Below are 20,968 nucleotides of genomic sequence, written 5' to 3' on the forward strand. Positions count from 1 at the left end.
ATACCTAACAGAGAAGTACTTCAAGTGGTCATTGAGAGCATAAAAAGGGAAAGGGTTCCATTTGCCAGCACTATCATAAAAAACAAAACAAAACATAAGTCAGAAAATAACAAGGATTATGTTGAATGTTAGCTCTACTGACAGGTACCAACTGTGATGGAGGCATCTTAAATCCCATAATAACTATATCAAAAGGTCATACAATACAGATATATTCCCTCTTCTTGGTACCTGCTCTTGCCAAGTATAAATGAAACAGCAGCTCACTGGATCCCCATGAAAAATACGGAAATAAAATTTCACTCATCAATAGATCACAATCATCCTTGGTGCACCAAGATTCCATTCACCAAATCCACCACTAACTGTTAGTAATATTGGTGTGCTGTTTGCAAACTTCTCTATAACAATTAAACATTAGTACTTTTCTTCCTGTCTTCCTTTCTTGCCCTCATTTGGCAAGTTATATGTTCTTCTCACATCCTGCCACTTCTGTAACTGAAGGTATAAAAATCAGCTAAAGGCAAAAGTTCAATTTCTGCCATCCAGCTACACTTGGGAATATCGAAACCTACCTATGGTTTCAGCCATGGTTCAATGGCAGCATTATTGCTTCTGAACCAGAAAGTTATGGGTTCAAGTCCCATTCCAGAAACTTGAGTACAAAATCCTAGCTGTATCCAGTTGCAGATTGAGTCTTTTGGATGTGATATTCAACCGAGACCCTGTCTGCCCTCTCAGGTGGACAAAAGATCCTATGGCACTATTTGAATTAGAGCAGTGGCTTACTCTCTATATTTGCTCTATATTTATCCCTTAACCACCATCATTAAAACAAATTATCTGGTCATTATTGTGGTTTGTGGGCAAATTGATGATATGTTCTCTACATTGCAATTGTGATTATACTTCAAAATGGTTGAAAAGTGCTTTGAAATGTACGGAGGTCTTGAAACGTGTTATATAAATACAAGTCTTTTCTTTCTTTCTGGGGACAGAAGAGACACACTTTCTTCTGTGGGTATTCCAATCTACAGAACAACCACCTCCCCTACTGACCTGCTAAGTGCATATAGCCATTCAGCCCTACAGGTTTACATTGCAACACAGAATTGGGTCAAGATGTGAACACGCTGACAGTTGGGATTGGCTCTCGGTGGGCCTACCACCACAAAAAAAAGATGAACATGCCCAACTTACGGGCTGTGATCCTGCCTTCCATGCTAAATGAATTTCGCATACAGGATGCTTCATATACTACTTCACGATAAGACATATATAACTGATTGTTTCTGTATTAGATAAACAGCTGCTGTAGAAGAATAAAATGGTTGCAGACACCCGATGGAGCGGCACTGATTCAGAGTACAATGAAATTCACCAGATTCATGACCAGGATATTCAATGTATACTTTTTGACTCTTTAGCATATCCAGAAATAGCAAATAATGTATTCTCAGGCCCATACCTGAACAGCCTGGAACAAAATTGTACCAAATAAAGGGTAGAGAAGCACCTGGGGGTCATTTTCCTCAGACCAGAGCAACAAAAATGTATTATTAAAATCACCTGAAATGGCAAACTTGATCACTAAGCTCTACCCAGGTCACTCTTTCACCCAGTGCTAGAAGCACCACCAGTCTATTGAGAGTTGACTCATCCTTGTGTCTTCAGGGGAAGCAGCCCTTAAAACAAATCAGCTGAAACCGAAAACACTCTGTCCAGGAAAATCAATGGTATGAACAATCCTCTCAGCATACTGCAGTCCAGTATAGTCAGGCACCATTATACATTGCCCTCTGGAGGCCTTTTGCTACATTTTCTTATCTGTACTTATACAGTTGACGCCCAAAAGAAATGCTTGTACATTTGCCACTGACCAAAATTAGTCAAATGCATTACAAACCAACACACCAAAGTCTGGTCTTTAATTCCATAAATCTAATCCAAGATTTCCAAACGAGAAAAGTAGATTTTCCGTTTTCATCTACTAAGACAGCCCCCCCCACAGGCTACCAAATCTAAAATGTTAAAAGCCTGGCTGGTTCGCTTGAAATTTCACTGCACTGTTTATGCAATTATATTTGATGAAAAGGTAAGCCATATTAACACAGGAAAAAAGGAAACCGGAGCAGGAGTAGGCCATTTGGCCCTTCAAGCCTGTTCTGCTATTCAACTAGATCATGGTTGATCTTCTACCTCAATGTCATTTTCCCACACTATCCCTATTATCCTTGACATATCTTTAATATCGAGAAATCCATCAATCTCAACATACTCAATGACTGAGCCTCCACAGCCCTACAAATATTTGTACTTTTCAATTCTGAAAATTTTGTCACACATCGGATATGCATCAGTATTGAAATTGAACAGTAAATACATTATGAGGAAGGAGTAAGTGGGTAGCCTAAAAATAATTTGCACTTTATTTTTCCTTCAGACAAAAGGGCAGGACAGTCTGTACTGAAGATTTTAATCTGATTTGCATCAATGCTACCTCAGCGAAAAGCTCAAAGGAGATACAATTTAACATACAGCATGCCATGGGCCAGATGGCATCCGTCCATCTCAGGAGACGATGGACTATGCCTGGGGTGTATATCACTTCTGGATTGAACATCGTCTGTTGTGGCTGAAGAGGCCGACTCATGATTGGCAATCCCTTCCACAGCTGGCACAGATGAATAACGTTGGCCCAAGGACGACTGATGTTTTTTCCTTCCGCCAGGCTCTCTTTTCCACCATCTGGTCATTTCTTCTGTCCTCTGCTTTTTCCCACACCCTTCCCGACTGCTTGTCTCCAGGCACTCCAGTCAGCAGCAAGAACTTCCAATGCATAAACTCCGATCCCGGTTAACTTGAGGTCTCGCGTGCAGACATCTTTCTGTCACAGACATGGGCAACCTGTTGGTCTCGTGCCAATAGCAAGCTCGCCATAGAGCATGTCTTTGGGTTGCGACCATCATCCATTCGGCTCACATGACCCAACCAACAGAGTCATCACTGACTCGAGGACAAACATGCTGGGGATCCCTGTACGCTGGTGCACTTCCGTATTTGGCACTCTGTCCTGCCAGGAGAGGCAGTGGAGCTGGAAGCTGTTCAGCTGCTTTTCTTGGCTTGCATAAGTAGTTCATGCTTCACTACTATTACAGAGGGTTACTATAACAGAGAACACAAGCCTGGTACATGCGGAGCTTTGTATTTTCGGTTACTTTGCTGTTGGCCCACACCTGCCTTCTTAACTTTGACATGACAGCTGCGGTCTTTGCAATCCTGGTGCTGATTTCGACATCCAGGAACAGGTTGCTGGTGATTGTTGATCCAAGGTATGTGAAGCTGTTGACGACCTCCAGAGTGAGGTTGTTGATGTTGTTGGAAGGTGGAGTCTCTACTTCCTGGTCCATGACTTTAGTCTTCATGACACTGATTGTCAGTCCAAACTCACTGCAGGCCCGGGTGAACCAATCTTCAAGCTGCTGCAAGTGAACTTCATTATGGGATGTTCGAGCAGCGTCACCAGCAAATAGAAACTCACGGACTAGGATTTTATGCACTTTGGTCTTGGTGCGCAGTCTCGCCAAGTTGAACAGCTTGACATCAGCTCTGGTATGCAGGTGGACATCCCCATTTGATTCACCGAAAGCGTACAATATCAGCATGGAGAAGAATATGCCAAAGAGAGTTGGCGCCTGGACACAGCCCTGCTTTACCCCACTACTGATCTTGAAAGAGTCTGATGTAGCTCCATTGTAACTGATGGAACTGTGCATGTTCTTGTGGAAGGAACAGATGACGCTCAGGAGGGCAGCCTATTTACCACAGCAGATTGAAGAGTCCGTCTCTGCTGAGGAGATCAAAGGCCTTGGTGAGGTCTATGAAGGCAATGTAGAGTGGTTTGCACTGTTTGCAGCACTTCTCCTATAACTGAAGTGAGAAAATCATGTTGACTATTGATCTGTCAGCTCTGAAGCTGCAATGAAACTCAGAATAGATGCGTGACGCCAGGGTCTGCAATCTGGTCAGAGCAACATGAGCAAAGAGTTTCCCCACAATACTTAGCAAGGAGATGCCTCGGTAATTGTTGCAGTCACTACGATTTCCTCTTGCTTTTGTACAAGGTGACTATGTTTGTATCACACTTGTCTGGAGGCACAGATCTTTCCTTCCAACAGAGACACAGAAGTTTGTGGAGATGCTGCAGCAGTGCCAGTTTTCCACTTTTGGTGATTTCAGGTGGGATGCCATCATTTTCCGGGGCTTTACCACTGGCGACATGGTCAATGGCCTTGTTGAGCTCTACTATGGTGGGCTCACTGAGCAGGTCTTCCATGACAGGAAAGTCTGGAATGGCGCTGAGAGCTTCTTCAGTGACAACATTCTCCGTTGCATAAAATTCGAGGTAATGCTTGACCCACCTTTCCATCTGCTTGCTAGATTCAGTGATGATCACCCCTGTCTTTGTTTCCAAGGGAGCTGATTTAGTTACTACTTGGCCTGTTGCTTTCTTAATTCCTTCATACATCCCTCCAGCATCCCCAAATTCAGCAGTAGATTGTACGCTGTCGCAGAGTTTCAACCAATATTGATTGGCGCAGTGCCGAGCAGTCTTGAGAATTGTTTCTGGCAGCTCTGAGAGCATTCAGGTTTTGTTTGCTGGGAACTTGCTTATAGTTCAAGAGGTCTCTCCTCTTGGTTGCAGTAACTGTCTCCATTTCAGTTCAATAATCCTCAAACCAGTCAGCATTCCTCTGATCTCATTCCCTGTACACAGTGCCTAACCATCAGCCTCAAGAAAGCAAACATCACGGGACAGGACGTCAGAAATGCTCCATCCATCAATATCAGCAACCACGCTCTGGAAGTGGTTCAAGAGTTCACCTACCTAGGCTCAACTATCACCAGTAACCTGTCTCTCGATGCAGAAATCAACAAGCACATGGGAAAGGCGTCCGCTGCTATGTCCACGCCAAGAGGGCGTGGGAAAATGGCGCACTGACACGGAACACAAAAGTCTGAGTGTTTCAAGCCTGTGTCCTCAGTACCTTGCTCTAAGGCAGCGAGGACTGGACAACGTATTTCAGCCAAGAGCGACGTCTCAACACATTCCATCTTCGCTGCCTCCGGAGAATCCTTGGCATCAGGTGGCAGGACTGTATCTCCAACGCAGAAGTCCTCGAGGCGGCCAACATCCCCAGAATATACACCCTATTGAGCCAGCGGCACTTGAGATGGCTTCACCATGTGAGCCGCATGGAAGATGGCAGGATCCCCAAGGACGCATTGTACAGCGAGCTTGTTACTGGTATCAGACCCACCGGCCGTCCATGTCTCCACTTTAAAGACGTCTGCAAACGTGACATGAAGTCCTGTGACATTGACCACAAGCCGTGGGAGTCAGTTGCCAGTGATCGCTAGAGTTGGCGGACAGTTTTAAATGCAGGGCTAAAGAGTGGCGAGTTGAAGACACTTAGCAGCTGGCAGGAAAAAAGTCAGAAGTGCAAGGAGAGAGCCAACTGTGTACCAGCCCCTACAACCAATTTTATTTGCAGCGCCTGTGGAAGAGTCTGTCACTCTAGAATTGGCCTTTATAACCACTCCAGGTGCTGCTCGACAAACCACTGACCTCCTCTAGGCGCTTACCCATTGTCTCTCTAGACAAGGAGGCCAAAGAAGAAGAGTGAGTATAGCATTATAGATGATGACGCACAGATGATCCCATATTGACACCGCACTCTGGCCTTGGGAATTGTTGTCTGAAAGAGCCTGATCGATGATGTTGAGGAACTCTTAGGTGCTTTCTGGGTCAGTGGTACAGCAATTTTTGATCTGAGGACGATCTTTCTTGGAATGGTATAGCTTCCTTGGCTGAAGCTTGCCCTTGCTACACACCAGGGGGTGGTCAGTGTCACAGCCAGCACTGTGATAGCTGCAAGCGATGGACACTGTTGAAGGTGGTACATCTGGTGATGATGAGGTCTAGCTGGTGCCAATGGCGTGATCTCGTATGTTTGCAGGACACCGTGTGGCACAGTTTGGTTTGGAAGTAGTTGTTCCTCACATGTCCATGGTAACAGCATAGCTCCAGCAACCTCTGTCCATTTTCATTCATCTTGCCGATTCCCTGCTTAACTGTGTGGTCGGTACACACATTGTGTTGAATTCTTGTAGTAGGTACAGTCCCTCGGTGCTGGGAATTCTGCTGATGGCAGCATCAATGATCCTTGACATCAAGGGTGGAGGTGAGTGTCGGGGCATAGATGCACATGAGGTTAACTGGGCCCATACCTGTTGACAAGCCAAGAGTAAGAAGTCTCTCTGAGCCTTCTGTGGGGGTTCAATCATCACAAGTAGCATGTTTTTTTTTTACTGCAAAACCCACTCCATGCTTACATGTTGCCTCTTGGGCTTTCCCCTGCCACAAGAACGTGCAGTGTTTCTCTTTAAGGGATCCACTTTGAGCGAGCCTCGTTTCTTGCAACGCAACAATGTCCACATTGAGCCTTGTAAGTTCTTCGTCGATCACAGTTATCTTGTGTGCATCATTGACCTGCATAAGGTTGTCAGCATGGTCCTTACATTCCAGCTTGCAATGCAAAAGTCTGGTGTCTGAACTGAAGATTTTAATCTGATTTGCATCAATGCTACCTCAGCGAAAAGTTCAAAGGAGATACAATTTAACATGCAGCATGCCATGGATGCATTTACTTATCCATCTACAATCTTTTTCTGGGGGCCAATAGGGAGAAAACAGGGAAGAAGTGAGATTTGAGGGTAAGAAAGGGGATGACCAAGCTTGACAAAGTAGCGTTTTTTTCTATTACTGGTATTTGTCAGTATCTTACATGTATGTTTGGTAGCTGCATTCATGTAGGCAAACATTAATCTGAACCCCATGAATAGCTAACCATCAAATGTACTGAAGTGAAATACAGTTTTTAATGTCCTTCTGCTGTGGGACATCTTCAAGAAAATAGAGCTATATTTTTGGCTGCAACACAAACAGACAGCACACAAACTGGAAGAATTTGAGATAGAGGGATCGTTAGAAGACTCCATGGTAGTGGACCATCACATAAAAAGAAATTGCCTAGTGTTTCAGGAATTAGGTTTCAGTTCAGAGTTAGCACTGGGAAAGCACATTTGTTGTTTTAATTCTGAAGTAAATAGTCAAGTCTCTATTTACTGTAAATCTATTGTTTGGGTTGCATACTGTTCATCTAGCCATTATTATTTCCAATAATTTGTTGAGTGGTTTATAGTTTAAGTCTCAGCTTTTCTGCTTATTGAAGACCAGGAGATATTATAGGTGCATGTATTCCAGTAAGAGGCGCAGTGACAAAAGTTCTATGTTTGAACCTTGGGTCTTGCTATATTTACCTAGCTAGGCAGGTAAAGAAAGACACAGTCTGATTTGTAGGGTGACACAAGGGTCATATACAACAGCGGCCAGTCACACGGACTCCAAAGCAAAATCTTGCACAATAGTTCAAAAATGTAACAAAATGGTGAGCACAGCTTTTAAATAGTTTTTTTCATTCAAAATGTGCTTTCAGAATATATATTTCAGGTTTGAATTAATGTTGCAGTGTTTGGGTAGCTTCATTATTGCAATATTAGTCTTTCTTCAACTTTATCATGCATGAGCTTAAAAATTACAAAACTATCAGTTCAGGGGTTTCTCAGGCCTTGCTGTTAGTGCCAAACAGTGTCCAGATCCCAATTTTTCCACTCAGATGCAATTTGTCAATCGCACACGAACTTCACGCCCAGTTAAATTTATTCTTATACAGCTAATGATACACTAAATGGGTGACAACTTCCAGCATCAAGTTTTGGTTGTGAATTTTTATATTCCCATAATATAAGCAATAAGTTTTTCCAACAGGAAACTGTAGAAAGTGACAACATGGGGTCAATCTCACCCCTCGTTTTTGAACACCAATCTATCAAATAAGTACTTGATATGTTAACATATTTGTGCACACAAGCAGTTTCACAAGGAAAAATCTGTTGTCAAAAGTACTTACCAAACAGACTGGTTAGTCTTCATACATCCATAGATCCAGTTACTGGGTTCCTGTCAATTCAAAAATCCAGATGCATTCAAGGTTGTATCAAAGTAATTTAAAATGCAACAGAGTTGTATGAGTCAGTGAACTGAGGCACAAAACAATGGTCTAGGGTAGTCATAAAAGCATACTTTTGTGTCCAACGTAAAGGATCTTTAACAATGCTTTGTAAATAATTGATGAGAAATAGTTTCTCAAAGCTGCAAATTTTTCCTATTTGTGATGTCTAGCCACCTCGTTTTTTTCCAGCAATATATTGAGAAAATGTTGTCAATATTTTGATCATAAAAGGCACATTTCCTTACCAAATTGGTAGTTCGACAATATAAATTACTGTAGGGTTCCCTCTCACTTGGAAGCGGTAAAATAAAATATGTTGCCTTGGGTTCCCGTGCAGAAAACTGAAACATATTTTGGCACATATATAATTTCAAAATAGAAAACTTGTTCAGAATATGTCAAAATAGTTTTACAAATGCAGCATCCAGTACCTCTGGACTGTTATAAGTCCATTTGTATGTTTTAATTTCACTCCATATAGATGAACCTAAAATAAATACACATATTAAACATATTTTATATATTTGGCCAAATCACTAATTTTAAACAATGCACTGCTTCAAACCTGAGAATGAGGCAGAAGACTCAAGATTATCCTCAGAGTCTTTTCCTGAATACTTGACAAAATGATGGTGAAGAACAGACATCCTCCTCTCTAGATCTGTTGTTAGCTTAAAAACAAACCATCAGTAAGTCACAACTAAGCTTTTGAAAAATACAGATCAAGAAATTATTAGTAATTTTATGACTGCACAGTCTACAATAATGTAGCATAATCTTATAACTGTCAAATCTATAGCCATGAATCGTCCAATTAAAATGCATCAGTTACTTAAGTAATAAAACCCTGGTAAAGCCACAGTTTGCATTATTTCCATCACTTCAGATCCTTTTGATTATTCGGTCATCGGATGGGACGTTGCTGGCTAGGCTAGCATTTATTGCCCATCCCTAATTGCTCGAGAAGGTAGTGGTGAGTTGCCTTCTTGAGCCACTGTGGTCCTTGGGGTCTCGGTACACCAACAGCGCTGTTCGGAAGAGTCACAAATGGTGCTGAACATTGTGCAACCATCAGCAAACATCTCCACTTCTGACCATATGATATAGGCAAGGTCATTGATGAAGCAGCTAAAGATGGTTGGGCCCAGGACACTACCCTGAGGAACTCCTGCAGTGATGTCCCGGGGCTGAGGTGATTGACTTCCAACAACCACAACCATCTTCCTTTGTGCTAGGTATGACTCCAGCAGTGGAGAGTTTTCCCCGATTTCCACTGACTTCAGTTTTGCTCGGGCTCCTTGATGCCGTACTCGGTCAAATGCTGCCTTGATGTCAAGGTCAGTCACTCTCACCTCACTTCTGGAGTTTAGCTCTTTTGTCTATGTTTGGACCAAGGCTGTCATGAGGTCAGGAAATGAGTAGCCCTGGCGGAACCCAGACTCAGCATCAGTGAGCAGGTTATTACTGAGCAAGTGCTGCTTGATAGCACTGTCGATGACCCCTTCCATCACTTTGCTGATAATGGAGAGTAGACTGATGGGGTGGTAATTGACCGGGTTGGATTTGTCCTGCCTTTTGTGCACAGGACATACCTGGGCAATTTTCCACATTGCGGGGTAGATGCCAGTGTTGTAGCTGTACTGGAACAGCTTGACTCGGGGCATGGCTAGATCTGCAGCACAGGTCTTCAGTACTGTTGCTGGAATGTTATCAGGGCCCATAGCCTTTACAGTATCCAGTTTCTTCAGCTGATTCTTGATATCACGTGGAGTGAACTGGATTGGCTGAATACTGGCATCTGTGATGCTGGAGATCTCAGGAGGAGGCAGAGATGGATTGTCCACTCAGCACTTTTAGCTGAAGATGGATGCAAAGGCTTCAGCCTTGTCTTTTGCACTGATATGCTGGGCTCCCCCATCGTTGAGGATGGGGATATTTTTGGAGCCTCCTCCTCCTGTTAGTTGTTTAATTGTCCACCAGTATGCACGACTGGATGTGGTAGGACTGCAGAGCTTAGATCTGATCCGCTGGTTATGGAATCACTTAGCCCTGTCTATTGTATGTTGCTTCCACTATTTGGCATGCAAGTAGTCCTGTGTTGTAGCTTCACCAGGCTGACACTTCATTTTCAAGTATGCCTGGTGCTGCTCCTGGCATGCCCTCCTGCACTCTTCACTGAACCAGGGTTGGTCGCCCGGCTTGATGGTAATGGTAGAGTGGGGGATATGCCGGGCCATGAGGTTACAGATTGTGGTTAAATACAATTCTGCTGCTGCTGATGGCCCACAGTGCCTCATGGATGCCCAGTCTTTCATTGCTAGATCTGTTTGAAATCGATCCCATTTAGCACGGTGGTAGTGCCACACAACACGATGGACGGTACCCTCAATGAGAAGACGGGACTTCGTCTCCACAAGGACTGTGCGGTGGTCACTCCTACCAATACTGTCATGGACAGATGCATCTGCGACAGGTAGATTGGTGAGGACGAGGTCAAGTAGGTTTGCCCCTCTTGTTGGTTCCCTCACCACCTGCCGCAGACTCAGTCTAGCAGCTATGTCCTTTAGGACTCGGCCAGATCAGTCAGTAGTGGTGCTATCAAGCCACTCTTGGCAGGGATCTCTTTTATGATGCAAATATTCTATCCAAGACTAGACAAGTGACCGCAGCTAACACTCTCAAGAAAAGATTACTGGAGATGTCTAGTTTGGCTATCCATTCAGTGGCCTCCTAAGATGTCAAGTGGAGAAATGAAGTGCCTCCTACAACAGATCTTAGTGGGTAAATTGTTGTGATTTGTTCTATGGTCTGGGACTCATGACCACAACTGCACTTCGGGTTGTTCCTCATCTTCCACTTATGGAGCAGGGAGCTGCATCATCCATGCCCTGTGTAGATTTGTCTGAACCCTGTCGACTGTCTTCGAGGGAGGTCGAAGCCAGAGACCTCTGCTTATTGGGTCAGTGATGAGGTGCTGGTTCTTTAAGCTGCATGCATCCCACAATTCTGTCCATTTGGATAGTATTTGATACCAACTGTTTCCCAGAATGGTCGGCATGAATTTAAGCACTTTCTTGGTGGGTTTTTCAAGACCTCATGAATGGGAAGGTTGGTGATGCTCATGACTTTTGTCCATCTTACGGAGCACAAAGGCGTCGCGGCAAATGGCAAGCAGGGCAATGTGGCACACCACTGTGAAACACTCAGTGTGAGTGGACTTAAGTAAACACAACACCGTCCTCATGACAGCATTTAGCTGCATGTCCACGATCTTTACATGGTGGTTGCAGGATCATGTAGTATTCTGCAATCTCATCTCATCAGCACCAGCCAAAAAGGGTGAACCTGGTCTGGAAACTCACTGGAACATCATGGGAGAAGCACAGCCAGAGCACTGTGCACAGCAACAGTGGCCCTCGTCTACTCAAGACCCTACACACAGCCCTGACAAAGTTTCCAGTTCATATGACCTGTACAGGAAGTCTAACTGTTGGTGGGCAGGCAGAGAGAGCAAAAGGTATTTTTAACAAAAGGGAATTGCATCATGCGGAGCTTATTCTGCCATCTCTTCCACGAGACTAATGACATTTTTTTAAAACTTGTAGCCATCTTGAATTTCCACTAACAATATTATCACAATTACATCCATCTATAAAAAGACTTTGATACTACAAACCAGATCTTTCTCTCCCATCTAACAGTATTAGAGATCACAAAATAAGTACAAAGACATAATGAGCTAAATTTTGTTCCAGGTTCCCGGTCCTGCCGTTGGAAGCAAATGCAGGTCCGGAACCCACCTATGCCGGCAGCAGGATCCCAAGTGAGATTTTGCAGGCAGCGGCCAATAAAGTGGCCGCCTCCGGGAGCCCCATCCTCAATTATGGATGTGGGCGGGATCCTCAGTCTGGAGGGCCAATAGCAGGCCTTCCAGTAGTCAACGGTTGGCAACTGCACCGTCAGAGGTGGGTGCTGCTTAAGTATGCAGGGAGGCGTAAAGGCGCCTCCATTCCTGGTTGCCGGCCACATATCAGGTAATTTACAAGGCCAGAAGGGTTAAGGCCTTCAGAGATCAGGGGGAAAGCCACACCCACAATAACAGGTACAGTCCAAATAGATGGAGCTTCTGGCGTCAATGTCTGCTCACCGTGCAACTGGGAGGCCGCCACAGTTTCATGGACAGGGTGCAATAGGCACCCTGTGTGCCGGATCGAAAATGCCGTCGGTGTCCGAAGAGTGGCCTTAATTAAGCCCTTAACCCGCCATGGCCAGGCGGGTAACCATTCCTGCCATCAATCTTTCTCCTTAAAAATCCCATGGAGATGGGAATCTGTCATGGAGCTTTCCTGACGGAATTTCCTCCCGTTTTCCAGACCCGTCGCCATGGGCCACTGAAAATTCGACCCCATCTCTTTTCTTAGGTCTACTACCTAATTGCAAAACTATGGAAATTCAAAGTACACTATTTTGTCTGTTGCAAAGGCTTGTGTTAGTTTTATTCATTTTTCTTACTTGTAGTAAATTATTGTAAATTTAATGTCATCTTTTTGATGCAACATTAAACCAAGATCTTGTCTGCCATGGGATCTATTAAACCAAAGCCTCGCCATCCTGTTACAATGGGATTTGACAATCCCATGACAGAATTCAAAAAACAGGAAATTCTCCTTGTGTCACATCCAACATTTCTCCCTCAAATAACACGATAAAAAACTGGTCACTTATCCAACTGCTGCTGGAACATACTATGGGGAAGCTCTATGTGAAGGCCAAGCACTCCCCCAGCAAAAGATGGAAAAAATACAATAACAAGTAAAAAAGGAAATGGATAGTTATGTCATGCTAAGACCCAAGAAAAGAGAAGGATAGACACTGCCTTTTAATAAAACACACAGTGATCAGATAGATGCCTTGAACATACCTTTACATAGTGTTCAATGGATTCATTCTGGAATTTATCATATAGTTTGGAGCATTAAATAATTAGTTTCAAATGGCTCTATTTATCTCACTACAGTTAATTATGCAAGGTTTTGACATTTATCACTAAAACTCGGATAACAAATATTAATAGTGAATAAAACTACTCACATAAATTTAATCTACCTGATTAGTGTGACGATCAACAAGATCAAAAAAAGCTCTAACAGTGGCTAGGACCAGCTCTTTGCACCTGAGAATATAAAGAAAAAGCAGTCATATCATGTATCTTGCTATAATTAGAATTCTAATTAGGTTACAGCTTATATTTGAAGAATAAAGTTTGAAAAGCAGAAGACTCACAATGCATTTACATTAGAATAATCTAAAATAAAATTAAACTTTTTTAATGGATTCAAACATTCACAAATCCAGTTTTTTCTATAATTTACTTAATGTGAAAAGTAAAAGAGAAAAAAAAACATTTAAAATTTGACAGACAAATGCAACAACATAAAAATTAGTTGTCAATCTTGATTGGACCATCAGGAATTGCAACATTATAGAGTTTTGTCATTTCCCCCACATCATGGGGAAATACAGAAGTCCAGTGCCTTCAAATCAAGCCTCTGCACTTACTAGCAGCTTCTACATCATTACCTTAGCGAGTTGGTGAGGAATTTCCCATAGCTTTTCCAAACATTAATGTGTTTTTTTTCTTTTGTTACTATTACTAACAACTGGCTGGAGTAGTGCACTTAGGTTTTTTTTAACATTGCTTTCTATAGTGAGGGCCTTGCTTGTAGCTGGTCCTTCCTTATACTTACCAGACTATGCAAAGGTGATCAGTTGACAGCCAGGCCCTTGGAACTGCTGATGTCTAAGAAATAAAAAGAACTATCAAGTTAATCTGTGTACCTCTGAAGGTTTTATCAAATGCCTATCTAAAGCTGCAGCATTACACACTATTCCACTATCAAGAAATACCTAATGTTTGTTTGTTACAGTCTCCTGATTGCACATCCGAGCTCAAGAAATTTTCTTGTGGGAAACGTCAAAGCAATATCCTACCACACCCTGGCCTTCTAATAATAGTGAACAACAGGTTCAAGGTAATATGGGGTCTAAGAGCAGCTTAGTTACTCTCGAGCAAAACTAACAGTAAACCATTCTCAGACAATATGACTGAGATACAGTCATAGAGTCATTAAGGCATAGAAGGAGGCCATGCACATTATTTTTCTATTGTTGCACAGAGTCAATGATAAGAGTACAAAAAAGATATTTTATTTAGATTGTAAAGTAACGAGTAAAACTATTGCCAGGGAAATAAATTGAAATGGGAAGAAATAAAGTGAAGCCACTGCTGTGGGCTCCCTTCAATCTCCAATTACAAACAATATTTTTATGGAAGTCTGAGAAAGTACTGTTGACCAAAAATTTGCTTTAACTATAGACCCACAGCAAGAACAGCTTCAAAGATTTTCAGATTTCCAGCATCCTTCCATAAAACACACTTTGATACTGAAAGATTATTCCATGTTTCAAATGGAAAATTGTTTTGCAGAACCCCTCCCCAAAAAACAAACTGCTATTTGTATTTCCAGTCCAGATAGTTTAGCATTATAAAACAGTCGCACCATTAGCAGACCAATAGCTCTCCATGAGCAAAAACAATCCTGGTATGGGGAAAGAGCTGCAACATGTCCAAGAGGCTTCAAAGAAAGCTGTATATCCCTGTTAGTCCAATTAACAGAACTCCTGACTTGTGTTAAAATACCAAGCATGCCATTTAGAATGTGCAGGCCTTTATATACTTTCTCAGCCTCCAGATTTCAAAATGCATTATCTCCAGTCAGATAACCAACTCTCCACTTGATCTCTGTTGAAATATTTAAACTATCAAATCAAGTTACAGCACAGAAGGCCATGCAACCCATCATGCCTGTGCTAGCTCCCATCTTACCCTGCCCTTTCCTTATATTCTTCTATATTCTTCTTCAATTCCATTTCTATTGATGCCTTAATTTCTGTCTCAATATCCATCTACAACACTCCACGTCCTAGTGACCATCTGTATGAAAAAAATTCTGACTTCTCTCCATCAACAACAAATGAAGCATAAGATCAGGACAAGACTCAACAATCTTAGACCAGTCAACCTAGAAATGTTCTTCTCACCAATATCTGGAGACTGGTGCACAATTTAGGAAAGTTGTTCCATAAACGATGCAAACAATAAACTGATAAAGTCATAGTCAAAGTGATAGCTTTGAGTCAAAATCCCAGACTCCTCCATCAACATCCCTGGGTAATTCCTGTTCAATAGGCAGGACAGATATAGCATAAGTCATGGGTGGGAATAATCGACCTTGACTCTGGACCCTATGAAATATAATGACTTTTAGGTCTGAACAGACCAAAGAAACATCCTGCTGGTTATTATCCACCTTCACCCCAACTGATGACTTAGTGCTTCTCCATGTTGACCACCAGTTGAAGGAAGCCAAACCATAAAAAGGTATTCATCGCCAAGTATTGCCTGGTAGTGCCACTACTGACTGAGTTGGCCGAGTCCAGAAGGACACGGCTGCCAGATTGGTCCTGTGTCAGGTGGCGAGAGAAGCAACAAGAGAGAATAATCCGCTTGAATTCACTTCACTAACTTGTCTGCCACCAACAGATCTGTCCACAATAAAATTGGTAGGAATGACTGGCACACAGATCTTGTAAAGACAAAGTCTCATCTTCGCAATGAAGACACTGTCCACTGCGTGTAACAGAACTGCTATGCTATGTGGGCAGGATAAGGTCAGACCTAAGAAGCCCAAAACCGGGCACTAATGAGTCACCATGAACCATCAACAGCAGCAGAATTCATAGAATTTAAAGACCCACACTGCACAGGAGGTGGTCATTCAGCCAATTGTGCCATGTTTGAAAGACTTAACCAATTAGTCCCACTTTCCTTCTCTTTTGCCATAACACTGCAAATCTTTCCTTTTCAAGTATTTAGCGAATTCCTTTTCGAAAGTTACTCCTGAATCTTCTTTCTCCATCCTTTCAGGCAGTGCATTCCAGATCATAACAAATTACTTCATTAAAAATGTCCATCTCCTCCTTTATTCTTTTGATAATTATCTTAAATCGGTGTCCTTTGGTTACTGACACCCCTGCCAGAAACAGTTTCTCCTTACCTTCCCTACCCCTCACAATTTTGAACATCTTAATTAAATCTCCCCTTAACCTTTTCTGCCCAAAGGAGAATTTCTCTAGTCTCTCCACATAATCTAAGTCCCTTATCTCTGGTACCATTCTGGTAAATCTCTTCTTAATCCTATCCATGTCCTTGACATCCTTTCTAAAGTGTGGTTTCCAGAATTGGACAATACTACAGTTGAGGCCTAACCAGGGATTTATAAATGTTTAGTATGACTTCCTTGCACCACCACAATCTGTAGTCTCATGGCCCAGCAGTTCCCCTATGCCTCCGTTGTTAAGCTAGCAGATGAACTCTGGTTCTATGCAGAGTGTATAAAAGCATGCCAGGCACACTTTAGAATGAGGCATCTTCCTTCTTCTGTGCTTAATTTTAAAATAATTAACCTAACTATTATAAAATTAGGTTACTATTAACTGTTAGGTTACTATTACAATTAGGTTACTACTCTTAGTCTGCTAGGTATATTAGTTAAACTCTGTAGGTCAAACCTAGAGAACAAAATAAAACTACTCCCAACATGTATTTTGGAATCCCATGCACTTTAAAAAGTGAGTCTAACAAGTTACTACTATAATAGCATGAGCTAACTCTCGGGGGAGATGGTGGCAAAGTGGTAATGTCGCTGGACTAGTAATCCAGAGGCCCAGGCTAATGCCCTGGGGAGAGGAGTTCAAATCCCACCATGGCAGCTGGTGGAATTTAAATGCAATTAATTAATTTTTAAAAATCTGGAACTGAAAACTAGTTTCAGTAATGGTGCCACGAAACTACCCTCGATTGTCATATAAACCCATTGGTTCACTAATGTCCTTCAGGGATAGAAATCTGTCTTTACCTGGTCTGGTCTACCATGCGACTCCAGACCCACAGCAAAGTGGTTGACTCTTAACTGCCCTCTGAAATGGCCTTGACTCAGTTGTCAAGGGCAATTAGGGATGGGCAGCAAATGCTGGCCTTGCCAGCGACACCCTCATCCCATGAAAGAATTTTTAAAAACTACCACAGAGCCTGAAAAGTACAATTACCTCACAGTGGGACAAAGTGCATAAGATACTTTTGTATTTCACTTGCCTCAAAATTTCCTTATAATGAAGTAAAAGTTTCTGCTCTTTGATAAATGATTCGCAGGCCTGAAAGTTAGATCAGAACTTCCAGAAGGTGCACCAAGAGGTTAATCATGACAATATACAGTAAAAGCTTTGTTATGCAGTACTTCACCAAATACAAGCTCTATTATCCGGAATTTCCAAAATCTCCCAAAGCTCTCCCGGGCCGAGTTTCCCAAGTGTAGTCGATTGTTCTCGGCATTAGCAAGTGATGCTCGTTGCAAAGGGCTGACTCTCAAGTGTACTACAAATAGATTGGCGCACCGACCCCAAAGGAGTATGGGAAAATTAAAAATGGGCTTTCCCAATACTGGCCCCTGGGCATCCTTTAGTCTTCTAGCAATAGCTTTGGAGTGGAAGGTCCGATCTCCACCCACCTTGGTAAGTATAACTCTTGATTAACCGGAATTTTTGATTATCCGACACCTCTCAGGTCTGGCATATGCTGGCTAACAAAGCTTTTACTATACAGCAAAACTATTAGACCAATAGAAACAAAGTTGGATAAATATGCTGAATTGGTAAAATAAAAACCAATAAGATAAATCTTCTCCAACTGAACGAATGTACTAAACCAGTAGACTCCAGTTTGGAACTGTACCAAAGGAACACAGTATAGAATTAAAAGTATTAAGGAAATCCATTTTAACAAATGTAAGAAAAACATCTAACCAGGGAAACTGATAAAAGCTAGTTAAGTCATGCATAAAAAACATTACTAGAAACATGCAGAATTTGCCAATAACTTATTCTCAGCACAATACAGGTGCTTGTTCTCAAATTGCCATTTCTTTCAAGACACTCCCTGACCAGACATATTAATGAACTCCACAGCGTACTTATTTTTCCACAAAGCAGCATTCTTTGAAGTGCTAGGGGGAAAAAGCATAAACTAACTCTTCCTAATTTTCTTCAGTAACTTCTAAAGTACTATTGGCTGACTGTATTCAAATATTTTATGTCGACATGAAGCTCTTGCATTACCTGACAAGCACTGCTGTTGCTCAGTACTATTAGAAAAATATGGTCAGAAAAGCCAAAAGTAGTACAAATCCAACTTTATTGTAATGTTTGATTAACTTAACTTTTATACAACATGTTGCTGTGTTTGAAGTTTCAGACACATACATAAACATAGATTCTTAGCAAGGTAGTGCCAGGCAAACCCCCCACCTGCCAAGACTGAGGCACACATGATTTCGCCACATGAACATTAAAACTTAAAATTGCCAGCCCCTGACTGGAAAGACATTTGCATAGTAACAGAGAGTGTTGGAGCAGTGGGGACCCAGTCGTTGCTTCCCCAATACACAGAAGTGGTCAGACCAGTTTTGGTCACATAACTGACTGTTGGAGGTTTTGAATTTGAACTTCCAACAGAGGATTTGAACTGAGAAAGCCACATGCCCGGCTCCTAGCAGTCCTGCCTGCCATCATCTCTTTCCCACGGAACTGAATCTTGTGAAAACACATGAACCTCAAAGACAGAAAAGTCTCCTACGTGAACAAGGTTTAAGAAGAACACTGGGCCCCAAAGAACAGCAAGACTACTGATAATCAAATGAGCTCGAAGCACAGTAAACAAGAAACTGTTCTGATATTGCCTCAAACCCCTCTCTACTATATTTTCCTCTCCTCTTTTCTGTCCCTATTTGCATGTGTATCACATGTGCATGCTAGTGTGGGCGCGCGTATATCCGTAGGCATTAACCGTATTAGAGTTTAAGTCTAAGTTTTAATAAATTTCACTTTTCTCCTTTAACCCCAAGAAAAACCTGGTGTGTTGGTTTCTTAGCCTTATAATTGGAAAGCTGTGAACAAGGATTCACAAAAGGGGGAGCTCAAACAGTGTGTTTAAAAATAAAACCTGGTTAGAATAAGACCAGGTCAAAGCACAGTAAAAGACCCCTAGACACCTTTCTCACCTGGTCATAACAATAGCATTAAGGCAATAAAATTGGAACTAAGGCACCCTCAAGTGACTGAAGAACTGCAGTATACATCCATATAAAATAACAGCAAGAACACTGAACTCCTGCTCAAGATGTGCATCTTCCCTAAGCCTTTGTAGCATTGCTAATGTAAACTAGATTGTCTGAACATGCAGTCCTCTTTCAACAAAGGTGCAAATAGCACCAATATGAACACATTTCTGTTACCACCAACAGGAACCAATATTTAAAAGAATCTTTTAAAAAAATTTTTACATTACCACAACATTTAGAGTATTATTGTAAAGGCCCAGGCTTGGCACAATGGTTAGACCAGACCGGACTTGGTAATCACGGAAACCACCACCCATCGAGAGAATGGTGATGTTTCTTAAGTCTTTTTCCTTGAGAATCCAGTAGTTGTTCACAGTGGTGTAAAAGTCTACAAGAATGAATGTTTTAGTTAATTAAATGTCCACACATGATGCTACATTTTTCCTTAATCAGGTAACATGATACTGTATTCTAGACTTCTAGAAGAATAGTATAACCTCTGAAAAAGGCAGCAAGTTATAGTCAGTGACATGCAACATCCATGGCTCCATTAATTAGCACTTCTCTGGATCTCTCACAGCAAATGCCATAAACACAAATGCAACTCTACAAACTCCAATATTGGTCCGATAGTCATTATTTTATTTTTAAATTTATGTAAATATTAAAATACATGACACACAAAATTAGCAAATTCTACAAACCAGTTAGTGTTTTACTCTATATCTACAAGGAAAGAAAGACTTCCATTTACCTAGCTCCTTTCACAACATCAGGACATATGATGGGCGGCACAGTGGCGCAGTGGTTAGCACTGCAGCCTCACAGCTCCAGGGACCCGGGTTCGATTCCGGGTACTGCCTGTGTGGAGTTTGCAAGTTCTCCCTGTGTCTGCGTGGGTTTTCTCCGGGTGCTCCGGTTTCCTCCCACAAGCCAAAAGACTTGCAGGTTGATAGGTAAATTGGCCGGTATAAATTGTCACTAGTATAGGTAGGTGGTAGGGAAATATAGGGACAGGTGGGGATGTTTGGTAGGAATGTGGGATTAGTGTAGGATTAGTATAAATGGGTGGTTGATGTTCGGCACAGACTCGGTGGGCCGAAGGGCCTGTTTCAGTGCTGTATCTCTAATCTAATCTAATCTCACAGTGCGTTATAGCCAATGAACTACTTGTGAAGTGTAGTCACTGTCATAATGTAGGAAACGATGCAGCCAATATGTGCACAGCAAGCTCCCACAAACAACAATGAGATAATGACCAGGTCATCAGTTTTAGGTGTTGGTGGAGGCATAAATATAGGCCTGCATACCAACAGAACACCCCTGGCTCCTCTTCGAATAGTGGCCTGAGATCTTCTACTGGAGAGGGCAAACTGAGCTTCGGTTCAATGTCTCATTCCAAAGATGGCACCTCCAACAGTGCAGCACTCCCATGGTACTGCACTGAAGTGTCAGCCTAGATTATGTGCTCAATTTTCAGGAATGTGGATTGAACCCACAACCATCAGTCTCAGAGGTGACAGTGTCACCACTGAGCTACATTTCGAAGATAATTAATTGGCTGTGAAGCAATTTGGTCCATCCTGCGGACATGAAAGG

At 42.2% G+C, this 20,968-nt stretch overlaps 1 protein-coding gene across 4 annotated transcripts in view; it reads right to left on the reverse strand.

Moving 5' to 3' along the window:
- The window catches only part of LOC137372162 (serine/threonine-protein phosphatase 6 regulatory ankyrin repeat subunit B-like), a 447,200-nt gene that overhangs the window by 129,892 nt on the left and 296,340 nt on the right, over nt 1-20,968 (reverse strand). For all 4 annotated transcript variants that reach the window (XM_068035690.1, XM_068035687.1, XM_068035689.1 and 1 more), the window contains exons 5-11: nt 19,597-19,757; nt 13,883-13,935; nt 13,242-13,308; nt 8,701-8,806; nt 8,567-8,622; nt 8,381-8,476; nt 8,034-8,083 (exon numbers count right to left, since the gene is read on the reverse strand). In XM_068035690.1, coding sequence (XP_067891791.1) covers nt 8,034-8,083; nt 8,381-8,476; nt 8,567-8,622; nt 8,701-8,806; nt 13,242-13,308; nt 13,883-13,935; nt 19,597-19,757 — 589 coding nt within the window. The remainder of the gene's footprint in view (nt 1-8,033; nt 8,084-8,380; nt 8,477-8,566; nt 8,623-8,700; nt 8,807-13,241; nt 13,309-13,882; nt 13,936-19,596; nt 19,758-20,968) is intronic.

This window comes from Heterodontus francisci, chromosome 7, assembly GCF_036365525.1.
Source record: "Heterodontus francisci isolate sHetFra1 chromosome 7, sHetFra1.hap1, whole genome shotgun sequence".
In the NCBI taxonomy this organism is placed as follows: domain Eukaryota; kingdom Metazoa; phylum Chordata; class Chondrichthyes; order Heterodontiformes; family Heterodontidae; genus Heterodontus; species Heterodontus francisci.